The sequence below is a fragment of the Mauremys mutica genome, chromosome 16 (genome assembly GCF_020497125.1).
Source record: "Mauremys mutica isolate MM-2020 ecotype Southern chromosome 16, ASM2049712v1, whole genome shotgun sequence".
NCBI classification, from domain to species: domain Eukaryota; kingdom Metazoa; phylum Chordata; order Testudines; family Geoemydidae; genus Mauremys; species Mauremys mutica.
The window spans coordinates 7,426,597-7,453,136 of record NC_059087.1 but is presented as its reverse complement, the minus strand read 5'-3'; the positions used below and the strand labels follow the sequence as shown (position 1 = coordinate 7,453,136).

The 26,540-nt window shown below is 42.9% G+C and overlaps 1 protein-coding gene across 5 annotated transcripts in view; it reads right to left on the bottom strand.

The window, feature by feature from the left end:
- The window catches only part of KDM2B (lysine demethylase 2B), a 164,654-nt gene that overhangs the window by 16,827 nt on the left and 121,287 nt on the right, over positions 1 to 26,540 (bottom strand). For all 5 annotated transcript variants that reach the window (XM_044989671.1, XM_044989670.1, XM_044989674.1 and 2 more), the window contains 2 exons: positions 4,706 to 4,930; positions 399 to 542 (listed from right to left, as the gene is read on the bottom strand). In XM_044989671.1, coding sequence (XP_044845606.1) covers positions 399 to 542; positions 4,706 to 4,930 — 369 coding nt within the window. The remainder of the gene's footprint in view (positions 1 to 398; positions 543 to 4,705; positions 4,931 to 26,540) is intronic.

Below are 26,540 nucleotides of genomic sequence, written 5' to 3'. Positions count from 1 at the left end.
AAATAACACCAAAGCTCTAAGAAACTCCGCAGTTCACAGGTTCATCTCCTCACCTCAGAATTATTTACCCGGAAATATCTAAGGAGATGAACCTTTACTTATGTCAAATACTAAGGAGGCTGAAGAAATCTGAAAGCTCTTTTGGAAAGCAGGGGTTTCCCTGCTCATTGGGGTTACTAGCTACTAAATGTCAAAGAGGATCCTCTTGAGTAAGCTCCCTACTCAGAGAGGGTTTTGGGCTCCCGGACTGCCAACCTGCACCTTGCGCCAGCTCTACATTCTCATACAGTTTTCACAAAAAAAGCTTTCAAGCAGTTAGTTTTAGTTCATTGTTTTTAACTGAAGGAAGTGACTGACTCTGTTTATTACTACCATGGGTGTCATTTCTCTGGACTCACCTTAAGGCATCCTGGGTGTATTATTTCATTACAAATGGAACATTCCATTAGCATGAGATTAAACTTGCCCTCCTCCTCTTCCACAGTGTCTTCCTTTCCAGCTTCTCCACACACGAGACACACAGCAGTGTGAGGCAGCACTGGCTGTTTGCACAAACATGAGAGAGATTAGGGCATAGGTAACATAATGGAGCAGACGATCAAGACATTTAATTTACATTTGGCTAATCTCAAAGCAGTTTGTGGAACGGGGTCCTTGATTCTGTAAAGTGCTGAGAGCCACCAACTCTAACTAATTAATGTAACAAGCACTGAACTTCAACAGCAGGATGAGTGTTCTAGAGCAACAAATTGTGAATGATATACATTAGGGATGATCCTGGCCCCCTGTAACACCACTAAAGTCAATGGACAACCCGAGGGATGAATCCTGCCCACTAAGTACATCAGCACATTGGCCTTGGTCTTAGAAATTTACAGTAGACAGATACAGAGCCCTGCTTGTGAGCCAGTTTACTGTAACAGAGTGACATAGAAGAAATAAGAGACATTAGATCAAAAATATTGGTCTATTATACCTCATAACCTCCCTTAGCAGGTAGGCAGCAACCCCATTTTACATAAAGAGCAGAGGAAGGTTATGGGACTCAACCAAAATCACAGAGCAAGTCCACATCAAAACCAGGAACAGAACCCAAATCTCTCAACTCATAGATATTAATCATGGTTAGATCTAGATCATAGTATCACCTACAGGCCACTATCAGGATTAGGATACCATTTTGTAGGCACTGTATAAGAACACAGGAAGATAGGGTGAATTTCTAGCAATGGAGAGATTCTTCCTTCCAGGCCAGATCTCAGTTAAGATGCCGCAATTCTCCACCTACTTTAGTTATTTCTGTAACCTTGGTGTCAAAGTGCCGGAATCTAATTAAGAAACTGTCTTTGCACTAATGACACACACAAGTGTAAGCAGACCACCTTGGACGTCATGAGTAAGCATCAAACCTTGGACCTCTTGAGTTAAATGCATGAGCCTCTACTGCATGAGCTAAAAGATACCTCTCTCTTAGCCCAGGCTGTAGCAGGCTCCATCTCTACAGCTGGCCCAGCCACCACTAGAGGAGGACAGAGTGCCACACCGAGCAGGCGGGGGTTACACAAGTACTTGGTTTGCTGCAATATGGTGCAAGTCTTGTGACAAGGAGGGGAACAAAGACACTTAAAAGAAGCTGGCTATAATTTGAAAAACATTCAGCTAGATTATATATCACTACTTATCTATTAATCCTCAAGAGCTGAGAACTCTTGGCAAAGGCTTCATTTTAGAAGTATATACAAATCTTAACAAACCATCACTGGATAACTACATTGATTGAAATCTGCAGATAGTTTGAAATCTCAGGCAGGATAAAAAAAAATGATTGACATTGAAGATCCTACTGTTTAGCCTGCCCTATACATTAACACTTGATGTATTAGCTTTGGCAACACTTCTAAACCTTAGACCATGTCAATAAATACTTAGCACTTCATCTTTAGAGAACTTTAAAAATATTAACTAATTAATCCTCACACACACACACGGAGAGATTATCTCCATTCTGCAGTTGGGGAAAACTGACAGAAGTTAAGTTCAAAGCCACAGAAGTTCTGCCTACTAGAAATTGTTTGTATTGCAAGTAGCTGCAATGCTTGTAACACACTATGTCTATGCACAAAAGTGCTTGCAAAAGCACATAGACATTGTTAGGATTATTGTAATTGTTCTTGCTTGGGGCAAGGGTCTCCAGTTCTATATCCTGCCCCAGGTCACTCCGCACCACTGAAATGCCCGTGTTGACAAACGGCTGGTATTGCAGCTGAACCATTACAATTGGTCCTCCCAGCATAATGCCCCTGCATCACCTTGAAGAACCACTCTGTGCAACATACAACATCCCACATCCTCAACTCCTCTCTTGTTCTGAGCTACTGCAGCTTCCGTCATTTCATGCAGATTAGTTTCCTGTTTTATGAAATGCAGTACAGGTTCTCTTAAAGCTTGTAAAGTTACCAAATACCTGTGTTCTGTATACAGTTGATATTTTTAAACTCGAAAACAAAATCTATTGAACAGCACTAGAATAAATTGTGGATTATTACTTCCACAAAGCCTCGCCTTGAGGACCTGTGCTGGAAGCTGTGGGATATGTACCCACAATGCACTGCTACTGCAATAACCGGAGGACATGCTGACCAAGTTTATATAAGGCAGGATGGCTAATGGGAACATGAGGCACTGTTACAAACTACAACAGTTCAAAATGAACCATTTTAAACTGTAATCAGACAATTCTACAGATGTTCTTTGCAATGGAGAAGCTGAAATAAGAGTCCCACTGGTACTAGGACCAATGGGAATTTCCCCAGAGCAGACAAGGTCCCAGAGTCCACGTCCAAGCTGGGAGTAGAACCAGGGCATCCCGACTCCCAACCCTGTGGTCAGACTATAGCTCTCTGAAATAAAATTGCTGAAACTGAACTGATCTAGGAAGAAAAATTTTCCCACAGAATACAGGGAAAGATGCCCAGAACAGAATCCAGTTCCATGAAGATCTGTGATCATTCTGGACACACACCTGAACTGGTCAGAGACAGGGAAGATGGTATTAGCATTGTTTTCCCCCTCAAAACAGGAGTGGCCCTGCTTTGTTTAGGACTACTCAGAAGAAATGGTGGAGGATCCCTCAAGCAACTACTGGCTAACAGAACAGTGCAACTTTGCTAACCTTCTCCTTCACAGGGATCAGGACTATACAACATGATTGAAACTGGTTGCTGCTAGCAGTTTCCCTGACCAATGGAGACAGTGAAGCCATATTATAAACCCGCTGTAGACCCTCAACAAGAAGGGGGAGCAAGATTTGACCAGCATGACTAAAAAATTTCTCCATCCAAACTGGTCAATGAATTCATGTCACAGCTCAGTTAATAATAATTTAAAGTACTCAGATGAAAAGCATGCTAGAGCTGCAAAAGTACTTTACAGAGAGGTAGGTATTCCCTCCAATTTACAGAGCAGAAAACTGAGGCACCGAGAAGCTAAAAATCTTGGTCACGGTCATGGAGCAAGTCTGACAGAGCTAGGAACATACCCAGAAGAAGTGAATTCAAGTCCCCTGTTCTAAAGAGGACGTATGGCCTAGCACAGGACTGGGAGTCAGAGGGCCAGATTTTCAGAACAGCTCAGCACCCAGCAGCTCCTATGGAGAACAATGGGAGCTGCTGAGTGCTGAACATTCCTGAAAATCAGGCCTAGGAGATCTGGGTTCTATGCAGGGCTCTTCTACTCACTTGCTGTGTGACCCTGACCAAAGCACAATTTCTCTCGGCCTCAGTTTCCTCAAATAAAAAAAAAGTTAATAAATGTACGTAACTCATAGGTGTGCTAGTAGACTAAACTAAGATCAGATGGAAGCCACTATAGAAGTATTACCACCACCCGCAGACAATGTGCCTTCCCCTTTAAAAAAAAGCAAACAAAAAAACACACCAAATAGTAATAGCAGCTGGCACAGTTTGATCCCAGCACAGACAAGGCCTTTGAATCCATCAGAGGAAACTCTCACACTTACAAATATAGCTAATCACAACGAAAATGGGAGAGAAAAGCTGGACTTTCCTCCCTTCAGAGAGTGGATGTATACCCACTGGAACAACACAGCAACTCAGTGGGAAAGGAACAACTGAGGCGGCGGCAAATTCAAATCTGGATCTGGTTTAGTCTGAGATTCAGGTTCCAACAGTGCCAAAATTGTGGGAGATTTTAGCCCAATATTTCCACCTTCTTTAGTTGAGGTGGTAAAGTTGGTTGGATTCTCATGGAATTTGACAAGATCCAAAGCAGAAGACAGCCCCCCTGCACCCATCCTTTGCTTTGAATCGGACTTGAATTTTCCTCCATCCTGAAATTCAAAGAGGTTCATATTCAAGATGTGAGTTTTGGCACGTTTCTAATAATCCTCTCTTCATGTTGCCCCCTCCCCCAAACCTACTGAGAATCCAAAATTACATTTTTAAATAAGGTTGGAGGGGAGGGGGGGAAAAAGGTCTGAGAAGGAGCTCTCAACTGGGATCCACGGTGTTTAACTTGCTTTTAAAGTAGGAGAGATGAACTTTGAGGAGTGAGTTCTATAGCCCATGTCTAGTCACTACGGACAGTAGGATCTCTGAAAGATGGGTGGGTATGCTCTGACACAAGCCACCAGAACAAGGCTTGTCAAGGCGTCTCAAGAGAGCCACAGCTACAAGTGGACACTTACTGCGATGCACTGCCTCATAATGCAGGACTGCTTCATCCTTCCAGGCCCACCAAACTTCTTCATGTCTTTGCAGAAGTGACACTCGCCGCACTCTGTACGTAGACAAGCCTCGCACTTGCGGCATCGCGTCCTTCTCCGGCGCGCTCCTGCAGTCGTCCGATTAGCAGCTAGCTTCACTGCAGAGGCAGTGCCCAGTTTCCCTTTGGGTCGTCCAACTGCCCTGTTCTGGAAATGCCAGAGACACAGGATAAATATCTCATTATATTTATTGCTTAAGCCACAGAATCTCCTTTTACTTGGGGGGGAAAAATATTTTATTGATGCCATGGTCTCCTAGCTATAAAGATGAGATGTGCATTAGAAATATACATAGACAGAGACTACTTAGCACATACACATTGTCACTTTTACAGTCACCAACTCTCTCAACATCCTTTGAGGTAGTACCACATTTTATACAAATGGGAAACCGAAGCAGAGAGATTAAGATCACTATCCTCCAATGAGCTCTGCACAGATGCAGCCCCACTGAAGTCAACACAAGCATACCCATATGCAGCTCACTGCAGTACTGGGGCCCAAGGGATTTACTCAAGGCTACAGAGGGAATCTCTGTCAGAGCTGAGGAGTTCCTGGGTCCCAGGTTTATGTTTAGATAATGCTAGTGGTCCTGTTTTCCTCCATCTGAAAAGGAGGTATCCAGGGAGGAGATGAAAGTAAATTTAGAGGCTAGGTGGTACACTGTAAACTTTGAACTCATGGTGGAGAAGAGGAATTTGAATTCATGTAAGTGGTAAAATAGGATATGAGACCTAGGCACCATAGAATACTTTCCAGCAATCCCTTTTACATCACCTCCAAACAGGTATTCAGAAATGAAACACTAGAATTCTACATTAAGGGCAATCAACTTTCTCACCAGAGATGCCCGGAAAGCTGTACAAAGCACACTTTTTCTATGTTTCCAGAAGCTTGAGAAGCACTGAGAAATTTTTAACTTAGATTCTTTGTGAAACTGCAACATATTCACTTATCCACTTTTGGGCACCTGGATCAAGAAATCCAGCCATATGCTTCCACGTTCAAGAGAAAGTGACAGAGGCCAAATTCTCTTCTTGATTTAAAAGATCTACAGTAGTGACTTCTACAGGATCATAAAGGTTAACTGAGCAAGATATGGCCCTATATCTAACCACTCTCCCCAATTCCTTCTTGCATTACTGACCGTGTTCTAGATCAAATAAAAAAATGCAGCAAACTCCATTTACTTTATTACTTTTGAGATTTGTCTACTTTCTGCATTTCTCGGCATGTCGAATGAGATCAGAATAGTTTCACTTTCTCTTCCTGCTGAACTAGCACAAATCTTTAACTTTGGGTAGCTAGTACTGCAGGGGAAGGTTTGGTTAAAAACACAAACCAAAATACAAAAAAAATCCCACCCCAGAACCAAAAGTTTCCATTGGAATTAAACAAAGAAAGGCTCATGGAAACATTTTAATTTGGTTTTGTAAACTTCTCCATTCTTTCTACACACACCCACCCACCCATATTTAATCTCCCTATATAACTGGACCTAACAAGCTCCCTCTGTATCTAATTTCTATAGTTACCTGTGATAGGCTGCCATTATTTTAACAAACATTTTCTCCTTTTGCCTGCTAGAAACCCATGTCCCATGGGAGAAGGGAGAGAACTGGGCATCTATTAACTTATTTTTCCATTCAAACAGACATATCATCATAATTGAGGAGGAAGAACACACCATGTGGTGCACACACTTATATTAAGCAAACTTTAGAAGGCTCATGTTTTGCTCCTGAAAAATACATGGCGTGGAACAATAGCAAAGCAGCAAACAATGTATTCAATTTGAATTGAGGAGAGGCATCATCCCACCAGAAAATGCACCAAAAGCAGGTATTTTAAAAACCATTTCAGGCATTCTAAAGACTGAATATTTGCTTTCCAGAAGCGTTTGTATGAACTGCAGAGATAAAGTCAGCGGATGAGTTCTTTACCCCAACAGAGGCATCTTCTGACTATACTCACCTCAATCTTTCAGTTAGTTTTGACACAATGGTCTAGTACTTCCTTTAAGCAAAAACCCAATCCTCCCACGGGCAATGTGCAAAATCCACAGCAAAAGGCAGGGAGAGTGAGCGTACCATGTAATAAAATACACAACCAACAAGGCTCATATCTGTCATCAGTGGCCAGAAAAAGCCTACTTTCTTCCCACCAAGCTTGACCATGACCAGCTAATCTTTTTTTCAAAGGTATTAAACACCATCTACATTAGTGTTAATTAAAACATGTTAAGTTGTATTTAAAAACTATGTTTCTAGGCAAGATGTGCTTACTGTAGCAGAGCGAGGAAGAGGACCCACGCTCCCTGACTTCCAGGCCTGTGTCCCAACCTCTAGGAGCTAGCTGGGGCACAACATCTAACAAATGGGATTTAACATGGTCCAAAACTGCAGCTAACAAAGCAGGAGGGGTGAGAGGACAGAGACTGAATCTGAAGCCAGACAGAATCACACAACCTGGATTTCTTTACAAATCCCTAATGCTCAGAAGAAAAATAAAGAGATGCAAACCTTCGATCTTTCATACTTCACTATACAATAGCACCAGCCTGCCCAGATGACTACTTGCATTTCCTTACTGGTACTGATTGACCAAAACCAATCCATAGTTTAAATGAACGATGCCCTGGATAGTGAGGCTAGAGTGGCCTTGTATACAATTTCTTGGGGCTGTAACTTGGTAGTTTAAATACATCACTAGCATGAAATCTAGCCTGTGGGTTGCTTTCCTAGAAAGGGGCTCGGATTCAAACTGAAGAAGGACACTCCTACATGATTTGGGGCTTTCTGTGTTTTATTTAGCCTGTGGCAAAAAGTCAGACATTAAATTCCAGCCTGATGTTAGCCAAGAGACTCAGACCCTCCATCTTCAAATCAGAAGTAGGCAGCAAGCTCAGTCTTGAATTGGCTTTAGGATATAAGAGGTCCCTCATAGCCCCCATCCTTCACTGACAAGTCAGTATTCGCACCCTGTGCCCATTGATTTTGCAGTCCCCAAAAGTCAGCTCTGGCTCAGTCCCAGGGCTGTGGAAGGAAGGAATCAGAAATTAGACTGAAAAGATCTTTCAGCTCATGAAGTCCATCCCAAGGGGGACAGTCCAAATCTGCCCCAATGACCACCTCAAGCAATTCTGTTACTTCCTCTCCAACTTCCAAGGGTCTTCAAAGGAAGCTGTGCCCATGCCTCTTCTGCCAGAGTGAGGGGTCACTGACGCAGTGGGCTGTTGTCGGAGAAGGAGCAGAGGATCCTGGAGGAGTGACAATTCCTTCCCCAATCCCTCACAGTTAAATGTTTTGTTAAAGGAATATACCCTGTCCCAGCTTATCCCTAATGGCTTTGCAGATTTCCACTGAAATCTGCTAAGATTAACATCAACGCTCTACGGGACTTGTGTTGAGGTCCAAAACCTGTGAACGTGCCATGCCCTCAAGAGAACAGTTTGTCCCTCCCAAACCCTGTGAGGTTGGAGGGCCATGGAGCCCGGGCTCCAGCCCGAGCCTGAGCATCTAGACTGCAATTAAACAGCCCCGTAGCCTGAGCCCCACAGCCCGAGTCAAGTGGCACAGGCATCCGTGGGAGTCTAATTGCAGTGTAGACATACCCCGATACCCAAACCACATGTGTGTATCTGAGGTGTATTTGGGCTATACCAATCTAACACGTATCTGTGAATTGCAAAGCCCCTTACAAAAACTAAAATTAGCTTCATCTTCCTATCACTGTGACATAAGTAGTAAATATCCCCATTGTGCAGACAGGAACACTGGGGCAGCACTGAGGGTCTGTCTATACTGAAAAAACACAAAGACCCATGGCAGCAAATCTCAGAGCCTGGGTCTACAGGCACGAATTACAGTGCTAAAAATACCAGTGTAGACATTCCTGCTCAGCCGGAACTCAGGCGCTGAAACCCAGTGAAGCAGGTGGGTCTGTATGCCCAGGCTCTGAGACTCACTGCTGTGGGGTTGTTTTGTTTTTTTCCTCCCTTCAGTGTAGACATACCCTGAGAGATTAGCAACCTGATTTTTAAAAGTGCTAAGCACTCACAAACCTCACTGAAGTCAATGGGAGCGGCAAGTGCTCAGCACCTCTTAAAAATCAGGTCATCAGTGATTTAAACCAAGTTGTCCTAGGTATGACATGTGCTTGATCATTTGGTGAGTTGGGAAACCTTTACTCATCAGCCTGGTTACGTATACCTTGTTGCAGTTTCAGCACATTCGTCTTATGAGCACTAAGGAGTGAAAAACACTACTAGTTTGAACAGCAAGATGCGGTCTTGCCTATGAATGGAGACCCTGAATTTTGGTGGTAGTGGGGGATGTTAGAGGAGGAGAACAAAAGGGAGAAAGCTTGTCAAGTTTATTAGACCCAAAATTTTCCTACTTCCCCAAAAGTCAAAATGTTTCCCTGCTGTTTGCTCTAATGAAAAATTAGGTTAATTAGCAGCCCTGCAACAAACCAGAACATGCTTTAGTGACTGACATGAAGAGAGTGAAGAAAGAAACAGAATTTAGGTTATACTTCTAAGATTTTCTAGACAATCATTCAAAATGAAACGCACCTTGCAGAAACAGTATTCGGAACTCATTAAGCCAGTGTCTAATGTATCTACACATATTTTAAACGTGTGCGATTAGGGTTACATAACTGGAAACGTCAGCATTTTCCCCAAGCCTGTTCTGAATCATTAATGGACTAAGAGATCATGGCTGGAGACCACCTTTCCTAAGGCAGGGAAGATGCTAAAGAGATTATTCCCATTCTGAGTAGGTTTTAGACCAGGGATAAATTAAAGCACAGGCACTATCAGGCCATGCCTGGAGCCCCAGCTTTGATCAGAATCTCAGCATTTTTACAAAAAAAAAGTTTCTAAACTTCATGGTCGTGAAGAGAAGCTAAAAAATATGACCTGAGGTTAATCAATGCACTGAGACCAGCCTGACTCTGGAGAGGGCCTGAAATAATAGTTCCAAGAGGTGTAAACTGCCCCAAGCATCGTAAGTGGGTGGACTTCCTCCCACTTCCCCAAGCAGAGGACTCTGTGTGGGGGCTCTCACTGTTATCACTACTCCATCAAGGCTCTGGTGGGGTTATGTCAGCACAGATACCCACATACAGCATCTTCTACTTGGAAGGGTGGGGTCCAAGGACAATGGGTGCTGGTTTGGGGAAAAAGGAGGACCCAGCTTGCCCCTAAGAGGAAGTGATATTGGTGCCCATTAGACAGCTCTTGTGTGAGTGGCTTCTGCACTTACCACTCCAAGCAGGGATGTGCAAACCCCCTCCACACAACTCTCCCAATGCACCTCAACCCTGACTTGCAACACCTTCTACTGTTATTCCAGTCTGATTTCCTTCCTGAAAGGAGTCAGGATTGTTCCATACTGTGTGGTGGTTTTGAGATTTATACAAGCAGGTAATGGGATGAGACTCAACTCATTGCACTTGTGATCCAGGTGGGATCTGAACTTAATTACATAAAAACCTGTGCACCCATTGTACAAATCATTCATAGCAAAAACACTTTACACATATCTACGGTCTGACATCTTCAAAGTGCTGTATGGACATTAACCAATTTTCACAGCCTTCTTGTATGGCAGGTAAGTTACCTGTCATTTTATAGATGGCAAACATTGAAGTAAAATCATTTAACCAAGGCCACAAGTGATGGCAGTGACTGAACCAGTACTAGAATGTACAAGTTCCTGGCTCCCAGTCCTGTGCTCATACTATTAGACCATGCTGCCTCTCAATAAGACAGTTTTTAAAGAACCTTAACACAGAGAAATTTTAAATACAATTTTTTTTTTTATATTATCAGGTAAATAAGGAACCAAGAAGTTAGCCAGAAAAAGCCTCATCTTCATTCTGACTACAGCACATAGCTGCCATCAGCTTTTACAATGTTACTCAGTGCAATGGAAACCTACTGGCTACCAAACAGAGTAGAGCAGACCTCTGATTGAGTTAATTCCTTATCATTTATTGAGTGTCAAGGTTTTAGTGGGAGCTTAAGTTCAATTAAAAAAACAAAAACAAATTTAGTGCTAGTGAAAACCCTGGAAAAGCTAACCTCCTTGTTGATCCACAGAACAGGCAGCAGAAGCTTCCTAGAATATCCCACTAACATGCTTCTACCCCAACCTCCAAAGACCACCTCTACGGAGAGGGGAGCTGGGTCTCCAGAGTACCCATGAGTTCCTGATCTCGGCTAAGAACACCAGCCAGGTTACCAATTATCAGTTGTGGTGGTGGGTTCAGAGATGTGTACGCTAAGTCCACTGGGAACTGGAATGATAAACTCATTTTATATAGGGTACTAGAGAACCATTAGATGGAAACAGACACGTGTTGTTTTACAAGTATTCCACATCTAGGCCACGTCTACAGCACGGGAATGGCAGTGGCATAGCTACAGTATTGTCGCTTTGCCACTGTAGTGCAGATGCTTCCTACAACGATGGAAGGGATTTTTCTGTCGCTGCAGGAACTCTACCTCCCTGAGTGATGGTAGCTAGACTGACTGAAGCATTCTTCTGTTGACCTAGTTGCATCTACACGGAGGGTTAGGTCAGCATTGCTACCATACCCCTGAGCACTGTAGTTATGCCAATTTAACTTTTGAGTGTAGATCAGGCTCTAGCCAAGTATTGCGAGCCATAAAAGCACTAGTCTGAACCAAAAATAGGCCCTTATTAACTGCTTAAAAGACTGTGGCTCCATTATACATACCCAGCCTTGTATTCGACAAACGCAGCAACGTCAACAATTCTTGAGTGTTAAACCCTTTCCCCTCCATTATTTAAAGTAGGAAACCTCACACTAGATAGAAACTCTTGATTTGGTGAAGGGGGGGGGCACTGCAGCAATTCTTGGTAAGATGACACTAATGAGGAAGAAACTAGTTTAAGGCAGCAGACACCAAGTCTGTCAATATATTATGTTAACTCTAGTGGTTAAAACAGTACAACCCTCCTAGAGTAGAGGCAGTTATATCATGATGAAGGTGCTTTATACTGGTTGACCTATTTCCATATGGGAAGCTGGATAACTATTTAGTATAAAGATGCCTTATACCTGTCAATATAATTGCATCCACAGTAGGGATTTTACTGGTATAACTATTTCAGTTTAAAAAAAAAAAATCACATGCCTAATCATAATAGTTATTCTAGTAAAACTTAAGTATAGAACAGGCCTCATAGAGCTTCATGGTGCAGAAAGAATCTCTACTTTTAGGGTGGTTTTTTTTTTAAACTAGCAATATTTAAAATGTTAACAGGTTTCAGATTTTATCAGAAGTGAAAATCCAAGGGGGATAACCACATTTAAAAATTAATCAATTATGCACCTTCATTTTCAGTAGTGACTTCACCCTCATGTTACATCTAGCATAGTGCCACTGACACTAATCTTGGCCTCTTCCTAATAGCTCAGCTACTTAAAAAGTATACAACAATCACATCAAAATCAAGCAAACCAATGGAAGCAGCCAGGTGGGTATATGCAGGACATTTTTTTTTTTTAAACTAAGGACAGGTGGAAACTTTTAACACCTTATCTAGTTTAGCAGTGAATCAAGCAGGAATAGTGGCCTGTAAACTCTCTCTGTCCTCAGAATGTAAGAGTACTCTTAATAAAGTTAGTCATCCAAGACAGTTCTTGAACAACACTACTCCACAAGCCAATACAGCCTTAGTGCACAAACATCTAACAACACTGGTAATACAACAAATCTAACTATTTTGGGCAACACACAATAAAGCAGTTCCAGGGAAACTGTAACAAGGAATTGTTAATTCTAAGTTATGTTTTATTTAGCCTTGCTTCTTTTGGTGCAATAACTAATGGTTAAGCAAGTAGCAAAATTACTAAGCATGAAACAGGCTATGTTTTGAGTCTATCTTCTTATGGCAGAGTATGTCAATTAGTTGAATAAACATTTTAAAAATCTATTTTAAAATGCAGAACATCTTAGGTTATAAAAAAGTATCTGTTTTAATTGTATACACATGTTTAATTCTACTCAGAGCATATTTTTAATTACTTAGGCTGCTCTTCAAGAGAGTACAGTATGCAATCTAGAACATATGTTCTGGATTATTTTACAGATTAGTTCATAAATTTAAAGTTTATTCTCCTCCCCCAAGAGGGAAAAAAACCTTCAGAAGAACAAATCTTGCAGGGACTGGCTAAGTTCTCTGTTTTAACACATCCTTTGTTTTATTTTATTCCACCTCTGGGAGTGGAGATGGAGTATAAATCAAAGTAAGGTGAGGTAACTAGTTCAGTAGCAGGCTATTGAAGACACAGATCTCTCAAATATTTGAGGAGTCTTATTAAAATAATTCTAGATATGATAAAAACTTAGCAAGGAGATCCCTCCCCCATATACTGTAACTGTACTTGCCTATCAATTCAACATACAGGGTCTGATCTTGCAAGGTGCTGAATATCATGTAGGAGTTGCTTAGCACACACACTGAAATCAATACCAGTTGAGGATTCTCAGTACCTCCTGGGATCCAGCCGACAGCAAAAAAATCTACAGTCACAAACAGAACAGCATAGACCATAATCCCACCCACTTCACTTTCCCTATTATGCATGGGTATTTATAAAGCAGCTCAGATCAGCCATATACCAAAAACAGGTTTAAATAAAACAATTTGTACAGTGTGCACAAGGGTCCATTTTAATGCTCAGCAGTGTGCTGATAGGGTGGGGGAAAGCTGTGTGTCTCGGAGAAAAAAACTGCATCTGATTTTTAAAAACCCATTAAGTTCAAAGGCCTGCCCTTAAAATACAGAACATAAGGTGCCCTAGATGTTTACCCTTTAACATGAGTAGCTCCCACTCTTTTTTCTTGGCAGGGCAGGGAAACCCTAGGATGATACATTCATTGATTTCACATTGTTTCTTCCCCCCTCCCCCCCAGCTTTCTAGTGAAAGCAGATCACATAGTAACTCTGCATTCTCACCACCTCTTCCCCACCACAACCCCTCCTTCCTAGTGCAAACTTTGCCTTAGATCCCCCTCCCGTCTACACCCTCCAAGATCCTAACCTGATCCTGTTCCGATTCATAATCTTCCTCGTCTGCACTCACAGACATGGCCATTTCTCATGGTGGGCCCAGGCTGAAACAATCTGACATGGCTGGAGCAAGGAGGCTGCTGCTGCTGCTAGAAGCAGAGCTTCGCTCTCTCTCTCTCTCGCACACACACATACACACACGCGCGGGGGGGAGGGGGGGCGAAGGGAAGGGACTTATGCATATTCATGAAGCCCCTCCAGGAAGGGGCCGGCCTTGACTGACTGACCAATTGCCATCCAGCAGCTATTTGGTTACACAAAGGCGGCCTGCCAGTGGTTGTGATGACATAGCTAAAGGAGGGGAGGGGGTAAGGAGTGCATGGTAAGAACAGGTTTCTTTCCGAGATGTTTCTCTGCTCACTCAGTTTCATTGCTGGAGAGAACACATCTGGGGTGCTGCCTACTTCAATTAGTTCTTGGGGGAGGGTATTATTTTTAACAGACTTCTGTTAATTAAGCTAATAGATGCACATAGAGTGCGAAGGGGCTGATGGTGCTGGAGCAAATGTAAACTGAGGTTGCGATTTTTTTTTTTAGGTGAGGGCGGAGTTGTCTTTTGCAAAAGATTATTTTTAGAAAAGGAAATACCTACAATGCACAGCAGCGGGTAGCTGTTTAGCTAGCTCTTTGCACTATCCTTGAGCCCCAGAGTTAAAATGCAAAGCTGTGGGTTTTTGTAGTTACAACATTCTGGTGCACGTGGAAGCAGCAGCTCAAACGGCAATCAAAACAAATCCCCTCCCAGGCCAGGGAACACCATTAAGTGTTCTGCTGTAATTAAGAGGGAAAGATAGTGAACAAATGTGTTCGTTTTACACAGTATCAGTATTCAGCAGAATATTCTTCACAGCTGGGTAAGAGTTGACACAGTAAAAGAAGGCATTCTATTCGTTACTGCTTCCATCTTGTTTTACACATCTCCTTAAACAGCTCACCTTTTCAAGGGACACTGAAAACTTTACATGTAATAGGTTTTTTAAATGTGAGTTAAGTGCAGTTTCCAGTACTATCTCTGCATCTGGGTCTCCCTGCCAGTTTTTGTGTTTCTACAATCACATTCCTATTTTTAAAAAGTGTTAAATATTTATACTGCAAAAGTATATAAAGCCCCAGTCATAATCAGGGCTGCACAGTGTTAGTAGCATCTTAATGAGGACATGGTTTGTGCCTTGAAGGTTCCAATGCTGCAAAGACTTATGTACTTGAATTTATGCACTGAGAGTGAGCAGTCCCATTGAAATTAATGGGCCTAACTCACAGGGTGAAATCCTGGTCCCACTGAAGTCAGTGGGAATTTTGCAATTGATTTCTGAGAGACCAGGATTTCACCCAGTGTATACAGTTAAGAAGATGCTTAAATCTGCAGAATTGGGCCTATAGAAGACTCACATAATAGGCTAACTTTACAGAGGAAATAATAATAATAATTAATAATAGCAGCAGAGGGGTAGCCATGTCAATCTGTAGTCACAAAAACAAGGAGTCTGGTGGCACCTTAAAGACTAACAGATTTATTTGAGCATAAGCTTTAGTGGGTAAAAAACCACTTCTTCAGATGGTTAACATGCTCACAAAAAAGAAATAATGCTTACCAAGCAGGATACCAAATTCTGCACCAACTACTCTTTCCCAACAGATTTAAGATACAGCTCCATGCAGAGTGTAACGTTCCTGTGTCTTGATACACAGTTGTTACATTTCAGTACTGGATGAACTGGTCTATTGCATAATTCAAAGGGCTGGTACTAATCTTAGCAGTTAGGGTTCCTTTAGTTTGGGGGGGGGGTTCCCCGTTAATTTTTTTCTGGCGTTTCTGTCAGTATAAAGTTATATAGCAATCCAAACATACAGGAATGCAGCTTCCCAGAAAGGACAGCCAGAAGGAAAGAAGAGGAAAAAAGCATAACGTGAAGGAGAAGAGGAGTAGTTCATAGGATGGCTGAAGAATGTAAAATGGAAGTGTGATGCAGATGTTTACAGTGCATATCAATGGAGCACTTCTCTTTGCTGTCAAGCAAGACTGGCTTTCCAAGGCTGCAAAATCACATTTTCAAGTCCATTTTTCCATGTGCTAGACAACTGCAACCTTCTAGTTCTGCAGCATTCGAACTTTGGAGACAGAGTGATGCCAAAGTACCTGCTAATTTGTGAGAGCCATAGCCCTTGAAACTGCTCTCTATATCAGCAACAGCAGCATGAGTGGGAGTATCACTGAAGGGTGCGGGAATCCTGCCTCACATCTCCTCCCCAAATCCTTTACCTCTGGAGCATCCCCAAAGCATATATAGCAGTATGTCTCCAAGAACCCTAGAGCAGGGGTCCTCAACGTGGTGCCCGCGTCCTGGGTGCCATGGCGCCCGCAGGGGCATCTAAATGCACCCGCGTCCTGGCCGGCGGTGGAGCATCCGCCGAAATGCCACCGAATTTCAGTGGCGTTTCGGCGGTGACGCCTCTCAATGACATCACTTGCTGCCGACAAGTGACGTCATCAAGAGGCGTCGCCGCCGGAATGCTGCAGAAATTCGGCGGCATTTCGGCGGGTGCTCCACTGCTGCCACGGTCCTTCGTCTGGTGCCCGCCAGATGAAAAGGTTGGGGACCACTGCCCTAGAGCACTAACAGGCAGCAGGGTCTTTTATCCCTGTCTTATTTTATGCATTCCAGATAGAGCCCAATGGAGGCAAAACAGAGTGCATTTATGGTGGATGTCCAGGGAGAAGAATCCTTTAATATGAAGACCATTCTTAGAATGAAGGTAATGTTTCTAGTACACTTTGAGACCATAGAATCATAGGGCTCCTTAGGCCTCAAATTAGCAAAGCACTTACGCACATGTGTAATTTTAAGTATCAGTAGTGCAACTGACTTCAATGGGACCACTCATACTTAAGACACATGCTTAAATACTGTGCTGAATCGAGGGCTTAATCCTCGGGCTCAATGCTGAGAGTATCAACAAAGGGGCCAACTAGCACTGAATGTGATTAAGCTTCTGGTGATATGGGTATCAGTCTGATAACAACTGGACTGAGAGTCATCAACTCATTTCAAACAGCCTGGCCTTGAAACTGAACTCTGTTTTTCAACAGCATATTAACTGCCCTGAAAATTAAAAGAAACCATCTCCTTTGTAAAATATTAGGGCTTACCTAGGAAGAATTCACATTCTTGGCTCTTCACGTTTGTGTGAGGGAGGAGTCTCAAGTGAGAAAAAAAAAGTGACTTTTATATAGTGGTACTTTGAGGACACCAATTTAAAAACCAGAGACGTCCATTCACTTTTTCCCTTCCATTCAAATTCTCACTTAGTCCTAAGGGGTCTAGTTTGCCTGTTTGATGTAAAATCATAAAAAAAGGCATCTGTCAAAGTTCAAAGCAAGTGGCTAAGAGATGATAAGAAGGAAAATATTAAATCAAAGATGGTGGATAAAGTCATTCATTCAGGTTCTCTATGTTTACAATTACTCCCTGCAGGGGACACAATGTTCCAAGTGTAACCTCTTGAGGTGAGAAATAATCTGTCAAATCACCAAGCAGAGTATTTGGAAGAATATCTGGTATGCAATATAAAGTGAAGCTCTCCAGTAAAGTGATACATTCTGCACCAAGCTCCAACCAGTGTAAATCCACGAGCTTGGAGTGAATCACTGACAGGCTGAAGGAGAGGTTACTTACCTTTCAGTAACTTGAATTCTAGATGTTTTGTCCCTATGAGTGCTCCACCATAGGATGTGCATGCACCCATGCATTCTCAAATGAAGAATGCAAAGCAGTGTCCATGGGCCTGCGCAGAGCAATGCTTCGTGCCTTTAAACAAGGGCATATAAGGAAGTGTGGACCCATTGCCAGTCAGTTCCTTCTCAACTGCAAAACGGAGCCTTGACAGCCAAGGGGAATGAGGGTGGGAGGTGGAGCATCCATAGAGACAAAACATCTCAAAGAACTCAAGTTACTGTAAGGTAAGTAACTTCTCCTTCAAGTATATGTCCCTATGGGTGCTCCACTGTAGGAGACTTGCAAGCAGTAACTCAATAAGGAGATGGGTGCTGAGGAGGCAAGTCTAAGATGGTTGGGAGGACTGCATCACCAAAGGCAACGTCATCCTTGGAAACAGGTAAGATGGCATAATGCTTGGCAAAGGTATGAACGGAAGACCAAGTTGCAGCCCCTACAGGTTTCTGGTATGGGAATGTCTTTCAGTAGAGCTATAGATATGGACTGAGCTTTAGTGGAGTGTGCCGTCATTCTGTGAGGGGGCTGTATCCCAGTGGATTCATAACAGGTTAAAATGCACCACGAAACCCACTTCTTTGAGTGGAAATATGTTGTCCTTTCATCCTCTGCAAATAATACAAATAATCTGGGAGAGGCCCTGAAGATCTTAGTCCTGTCAAGGTAGAAGACAAGAGCCCTTCTGACATCCAGCGAACATAGGCTGGTTTCATCTCTGAAGGCTTGAGGCTTTGGGTAGAACACTGGCTAGATGGTATTCTAAAGAGACCTCAGGGAAGAAGCCAGGATGGGGATGCAGTGTAACCTTTTCTCTATAGGACATAAATGGTGGACCTGCCTTGAGAGCACCAAGATCTTCCATTCATCTAGCTGAAGTGATGGATATAAGGAATGCAGTCTTGATGAAAAGGTAGAAGAGAGAGCAGGTAGACATTGGTTCAATGGGGGATTTCCTCAGGACATTGAGAACAAAATTAAGGTGCCACTGAGGGGCCGGGTTCCATACAAGAGGAAACAAGGTGTGTGAGCACTTGAAGAATCTGGCCGTAGCAAAACTGAAAAGCTTTTGATGGGTGAGAGGAAGACTGTCATAGTGGCCACATGTACTCTGGCTGAGCTCACTGATAGACCTTATGTCTTTAAATCCAACAGATAGTTTAGGATTTTGGAGTGCAGAACTTCTGATCCCTGAGAAGAGTAGAGTAAAGAGAACACCAGGAACAGAAGTGTTTCCACTTTTGAAGGGAAGTTTTGCAAGTACTAGTTTTCCTGATAGATAGGAGAACTGACCAGAACTTATCTGAACAGGTTAACTCCATGTTCAAGAACCATCTAGGAATCATGCTCTCAGGTTCACAGAGGAGTGGTTGGGGTGGATCAGGGTCCAAGAGCTCTGTGACAGGAGATCCTTCCTGAGAGGAAGGTGGACAGGCATTGTTACAGACAGGTGAAGGAGATGCAAGTACCATACTTGTCTTGGCCAGGACAGTGCTATGAGCATAACTCACTCTTTCCTGACGCAGTCTGAATAAAGTCTTGAAAATTAGAGGTACAGGCAGGTATGCATACAGCAGAGTGTGGGGCCCCTGTGTTATCAGGGCATCTCCTAATGAGTTGTGTCCAAATCCTTCTTTGAAGCAGAAAAGGTGACATTTTGTGTTTGGTGTGGCAGAGGTCTGCTTCTGGGTGACCCCAGGTCTGATGGATTCTGTGGAAGACAGATTTGTTCAGCTCCCATTCATGGTCCTGAAAGAAGTTTCTGTTCAGGGAGTCTGCAATTGTATTATGGGGGATAAACTGTTGAAATTTCTATGTGGTAGGAAATGCACCAGTTCCATACTTTTAGCCATTCCATGCAGAAGGTCCAGGTTCTTACTCCACCCTATCCATCAGTATAATAAATTGCTGGCCTATTACCCAGCATTATCCTGACAGAGCAGCCCTGTATGGTGTGAAAGAAGCATTGAAAAGCATATCAAACGGCTCTCAGCTCTAAGAGGATGAGGTGGAGTGTGACATCTTGTGAGGACCACTTGCCCTGGGCTGTGGCCCTTTGGAGGTGATCTTCCCACCCCAAAAAAGAAGCATCTGTTGTGAGGATCTTTGAGGGTGAGGGATGTGAGAATAGGGTTCCTACATAAACCTTCAGTGTGTCCTTCCACCACCTGAGAGTCCAGAACTTTCTGAGGTGTTGTGATGCATTTGGAGAGACTGTGTCTGTTCAGGGAGTACACAATCTTTGCCATGTCTGAAGTGCAATCTCATGTGAGGCATGACAAATGAAGAGGCTGATACGTTCCTGTGAATGATGAGATACTAGTGGGTACTGGGATCTCTTTCTGGCTGGGACTCTAAACAATTGTTCACCAACGTTCCCTCAGTAAGTCCACTGGGGCAGCAGATAAGGGAAGAGTCCCCATGAGTACTTGTAACCCATGGATCTAAGACATCTGGTAGGGTCCGAAAGATTCTCTTCAGAACACTGACTCAGCAGTGTGTATTGGTATGATGCCAAAAGGGAGCCCTGTATCAAGACCTCAAAGTACAAAGTAGTATCAGCCCCTGGGTTCAAAAGGGGAGCATTAGACACAGGTGACAGTACCAAAGGCTGAAGGTCTGACTGGGAGGATTGCAGTTGCAGGTATCTGAACGATACTGGAGAAGAGGCTCTCACAGCTTACAGTTCCTTTGATATGAAAAGGCCCTCTGGAGAAAGAAATCTGGAGAGTGCTGGTCTGAGTCGGTACTGGGGCCTGGAGAAAGGGTCAGTGCAGAGAAAGTGAATGTGGCACCAGAGAGGCTTGTAGAGAAACTTCTCTGACCTCACAGCTGTGGTGCAGGGAAGGCAGAGCATGAGTAGGAGGCCTGTGCATATCTTGGTGCCAAAAGGTTTCAGTCAATACCGAGGTAGGTAGCTCCATGTGCGGTCTATTAGACTTCTCCATATACTGTCTTTGTGTGCAGTACCTGCAGCTTGGTACCAGTATCAGACAGAGTCTTTGCTGTACCTCTTGAGAGACGCATGGTCTCAGACTGGGATTTTTGGGGTTACCTACCCCGCTTCCTTGTTTCCCTGGTCGAGGAAAGAGGCTTCTTCTTCGTAGATGTCAGCCTCTGAAGATGCTCTGGAAGCTGCAACAGCCACCATAGTGGCCAGGGATGTTGAGGCCAATGTACCAAAGGAGGGGGGCATGGGGAGGGCAGCGACAGAAGGGAACCTTGCTGGGGCTAGTGAACATTCCATTAGACAGGACTTCAGTCTAGCCTCTGTCTTTTTGGGACCTGCCTTTAAACCCCATACAGACCTCACACGGTGATGGGACATGGGTTTCTCTGAGGCATCAAATGCCCATCACTATGGGAAAAAGACCTGTAGTAGGTCTGGCAGGCCTTAAACCCTGGAGTCTTCAGCATAACCTGGAGTGCTAATGGACCAAGCCCAGGATTGCTAAGAGGGGGGGAAAAAAAAGTGGGGGGACAAATCCCTTCCCAAACACAACTGTGTGTTGAAACTAAAAAGAAATAAAGTAACTAAACAAAATAAAGGAAAAAACCTAAGGATAAATTGCTATGGTCAGAAAGGTGGGAAGCTGAGAATCAGCGGACACACAATTGCTCCATCTTGAGCCGCAAACGGTTGAGAAAGAACTGAATGGCGGCGGGCCTGTGCCTCCTTATATGTCCTTGCTTAGAGACACGTGACGCTGCTCAGCGCAGGCATGGGCCCACGGGCACTGCTTTGTATTCTCTGGTCAAGAGTGCATTAGTGTGCACACTTCCTACAGTGGAGCATCCAGAGGGACATATACTCAAGAATTTGGCCTTGGTAATTAATTTATTAATTTCTTCAGGGTTTGCAGGACTCCAAAATGGCTGTGGGAAATCAGACTGACAGTTGTTTTCCAGTCCAGTCTTGCTGCTGGAGGGTGAGCAGGTGTGTGGCAAATCCATAGTAGCCTCAGCAACTCTTACGCCTTTGTGGAGTGCCCCAAGCAGTTTCTCATCCTGCTTGTGCTTAAGGATTTCAACCACTCTGAAACAAACATATTTGGAAGGGTTTTTTAGGATTTGTTAGCAGCTGGAAGTGGAGCAGGCTCCTCTGAGTTTCAATGCTGTTATCACTACAGCTTATAGCAGACAAAGCAAAATTTGCCTTTGTATCCCTCTCTATGCCACCTGCTCACAAGCAACAGCTCTTTACATGCCTCACAAAATGAGAGAGATCCCTCATGCAACTCTAGAAATGTCCATCACCTCCAATTTCAGACATTTCCAAGCCCCATGTTGAACACATGCCCTCAATCTAACTCCATTCCTGTTTGAGTAACCTCTGTCTTTCCTTGCCTCTCACAATCTCAATCTAGGGAATAATTTTCCTCCAGTGGAAGAGTAAGAGCATATGACCTTCCCATCTGAGCCTGAGAAATGCAAAGGACACAGCATCCCAGAAGGGATGGTGACAAGATCAGCTTCTCACAATTAAAATAAACTCAAAACCTTGTGCAAAGCTACCCAGCATCTGCATCTGAGCAGTCTCTCTTACCACAGGCAGTCTCTGCTGAGGAATGGATACTCATGGCCATCTATATTAGTCTTTACAGCTGTGGTGATCAGTGTTATGACGAAATCACCCTGCTGAACTTCCACCCTTCTATAAAAAGTGACATGAATAAAGTTTTACCACATGCCCAAAACCACAGTCCATTCAGAGGAGAGCAGGCATCAAGCAATGGCAAACGGAATTCAACCAATATTATGTGAGATCAACTGTACTTCAAAACACCTTTAAATTATGGGCAGACATAATCTGACAATTTAAATCTCCTTTCCACTTCAGTAGCACTGGAGTAACGGATGCAAAATTTTATTTGTATCACAGCCAGCAGAAAATGTAGCATGAGAATCCATGCAGTCTCTTTTCCCCTTCCTTTCCCAGTTCTCTTGTTCCTATATACTAGACTGACTCAGTTTTAGCTCAGCTGACTCAGCTTTAAATCCCAAATGCTGATCTCCATTTCACTTTATTATTTTCACTTCCTTACAAGAGAAGTGCACAGCAACTACCCAAGAACAGCTACCTAGGCCTTGTCCTGATGAGGGTTTTAGCACAGTTTTCCCAATATTGCTACTGTAAGTGTAGCTCCACGTGTGATAGTTCTAGGGTAGGCTCCAAACGCTGTGTTTTTAATGCTGTACCATATACAAATGCTTGGAGCACTGTTAGACAACACTGTGGTTAAAACACTGTAATTGATTTAAACTAGCACTTCCACTGTTGCTATCAATGGTGGAAATGCAGTGGTGGGTAGCACTGATAGGAAGTAACTAAGGCTAGTAAAGACAAAGTATGTAATGAGGCATTTTCAAGAGCACTCTGTGTTGACTTCACTGGGAGCAGATTTAGGCCAATGCTGAGCACTTTAGAAAATCTCCTCTTGTCACATGACCATTTTAATGTCCTTAACATGAGAAAGCTAGAGCACTGTGAAAGATACAAATCTATCACTGTATTACTAAACATATCTAAGATTATTAAAACAAATATGAATTAAAGTCTAATTAACTTCTTACCATATATGCTACTTGGTTTTGCACACAGTCAGATCTGCCTTGCCAGTTTGCACTTCAGTTCATAGTCAGTTTATTTTGTATTTCTCATGTCTGATCCAAAGCACAATGTTGCATTTAGGCTCACAAAAAGGCAGGACACCATTTAAAGAGGCACTGTCTGGTTTAAAGTAACGTTTTTTCTTTAGCTGCATGATCATCACTACCATGCCTTTTATTATTAACACTGAAAGAATTTAAAAAAAATCTCCGTTACTTTTCACCGTAGAAACCCATTGTGTATTTTTTGCAATTTGTTCATCTTAGACCATGAAAGTCTGCTAAGTTTCACTTTTGTTTTTGGTCGCTTTCCCTCACTGATTCTCATGCACTGGCACAAAGCTGCAATAGATACAAACACTACAGGGAATTTTTTTTTTTTTTTAAAGTTTTTTGGCCTGTACTAATTAACAATGTAGTGCCCCTTTAAATACACCTCTTGACTTCCTTTACAACTCCAATGACATAGTTATAAATGACATTTCTTAAATATCTTCTCTTAAAATCAAGAGAGAAAACTGTAAAAATGTATTTATGGAGGGCCCAGCAAATATTCTTATATAATTTGTGGTAATGTAAACCAGCCATTTAGAGTTACAGGTCCACATACTGCTCACATATACACCTGTATAAATCTAGAATACGCTGGGTTTATACTAGTGTAACAGAGATCAGAACCTGGCTCACTGTCTATGTTTCTAACTATTTCAACAAATAATAGGTCCTCAGTATATGAATTATTTAGAAATTGTTATTGACGTTATCAACACAACTTGAGCTGAGACCAGAATACTCTGCTATAGATTTTAATTACATGCTATTGCAGTTGACTATTGTCTTCCAGCAAATATGAAGTAGTTTGAAAACTACACGTATTCCTGTGGACCTTATACAGATGTTATCTTTGGTTCCTACTAAGGCAAAATGGAAAGTTTTGAGATCAATATGAGATCAAAACTGTTGACTTCAGGATTTGACTTCTTGACATGACAGATAAAATTTGAGATCCTGATCAGCGCACTGGGCTAGTGATCCGTGCTCTGTGCTACTAGGCTGTAGGCCCGGGTCTCTTTCTCTCCATGTCAGCTGGAAGGTTAAACCCTAGGGATGGGGAGGGAGTGCCTAAAGTATGCTGCAGCAACCCCTTTTGCCAGTTAAAGAATTCTATTCAGTCTTTCCAGGATGGAAGGTTGGAAGGCATAAATTAAGGCTAAGAGGAAGAAGTTGAAGACCAGGGGAAAAGGAGTCAATCTGGATCCTGAAAGGCACTGGAAGCTCAGAGTGCTCACCATCTTCCAGGATCAGGTCCTGCATCAAGGATGCAGACATCTTGACTTATGAGGAATTCTTGTGTCAAATCCAAAGAGTGTTCAAGGAACTAAGCATAAAACTTCTGCTATCCAGTTTCCGACTGTAGATTCCACTGTAAAGTTTATCCCCCAAGAAATTCAGCTTGAGGTATAAGATTTCCCACGTGATAGAAACCTTTGAGGTGGAAAAGATGCACTTCATCCAACAAGACACTATTCATGAGTTAGCCACTTTTTTTTGATGGAAGATTACAGTTATGGAGCAGCAGCAATATTCTCAGCACTGTACAGAGAGAGGAAAACGTAACCAGTACCTGCTCTAATGGGCTTACAATCTAAGGATATGTCTACACAGCAGCTGGGAGGCGTGATCCCCAGCACAAATAAACAGTTTTATGCTAGCTCTGCTTGAGCTAATGTGCTAAAAATAGCAGTGTGGATGTTGTGGCATAAGCTGTGGCTTAGGCTAGCCACCTGAGTCCAAGCCTACACAATCCTCTGAGTTCAAACTCAGGTGGCTACCCCGAGTTGCTGCCCATGTTGCAACATCCAGACTGCTATTTTTTAGCACATTAGCTCAAGGAGAGCTAGCACAAGTCTGTCTACCTTGGCTGGGAATATCACCTCCCAGGTACAGTGCAGACATGCCTTAAGGAACAAATCATGCAGTCCTTATTTAGGCCACACTCCCTCAGAATCTAAATACCTGAAGTAAGGCCTACAGGACTAGATCTATACAGTAGAACTTCCAGGACCCAAATTCTGACTATCTGAGCCTTCCTCTCTAACAAGCTGCTAGCATGTCTCCCGGTGTCCCAATTCTCCAGATAAAACTTTGCATCCCCCACGTGAGTCACAACCTTGGGATTCTACCACATTTTCACATATACAGGCAATGGACCACAGTTAAAAAGCTGGCCACCTCATCTACATGCGTGCACACACACCCAGAATGAGTGAGTGACCTTACATGTCCATTACAACACACAAATTAGGCGGCCAGTTTGGAAAATTCCCCCACCCCATCCCCGAGTCTGAAAATATACATCAGTCAAATATACTGATCAGGTAGGTTTCAGAAATCTATTAAAGTTCCATATTCCTGACTTCTCAATGAGGAATTGCTGTATGGATCCTAGGCTCCTGGGCATAGCCAAGGGTTTTAATTAAACAAATCACTATTGGAATGCGGCAATTTTTAAAAATCAGCTATTCTCTCTTGCTCTCCAGCTACAGGAAAAGATATGTTAGAATCTTATTGCTATTGAAAGATTAATTGCAAGAGATGGGTGGATGTTGGAGTTTTATAAACTAGGATGAATTGGAAGTATTAACATGAATGAAGGCTCTTTTACATCTTTAAGTTGAACAAATATGATCTAGAAGTGTTATATATGATATGAATTTCCTATAATATCCAAGTACTTTATAAACATGAATTTAGCCCCACAACAGCCTTGTAAAGTACAGAAGCATCATCCTTATTTTACATGGGGAAACAAAGGCGCAGAAAATGTGCGATTTGCCTAATGTCACACAGGGAGACTGCAACAGAATTGGGAACAGAACCCAGAACTGAAGCTCCCCATCTCCCATTCCTGCACATTAACTCCAAGACCATTCTTCCTCTGTTCTAGATCACCTTTTCACTTTAAAGCCCCCATCATCACTTGTCATCACTTCTGGTTTTTTATATCAAATTAATTTTTAGTGCTCATGAAAGATGAAATGAAACTGACAGCCCTGCATGAGTCGGAGCCCCATTTCTTTACTCACAGGAAAGGTAAAATATCCTCCAGGCAGCACAAGTGTAAGGAGGAAGGGGGACTGCAATGTGTGGCAGGTGTTTCCTGATGCCCAGCTATGCTAACATGCCTGTGTATCCACTAGCTCACTCATTGTGAATCATGAGTTTGGGAGAGAGGGTCAGCAAGAGACCTCAGAATTTTAGATTCTGCAAGGACTAGTTTTATTTTGCATCTTGTACAGAGCCGAG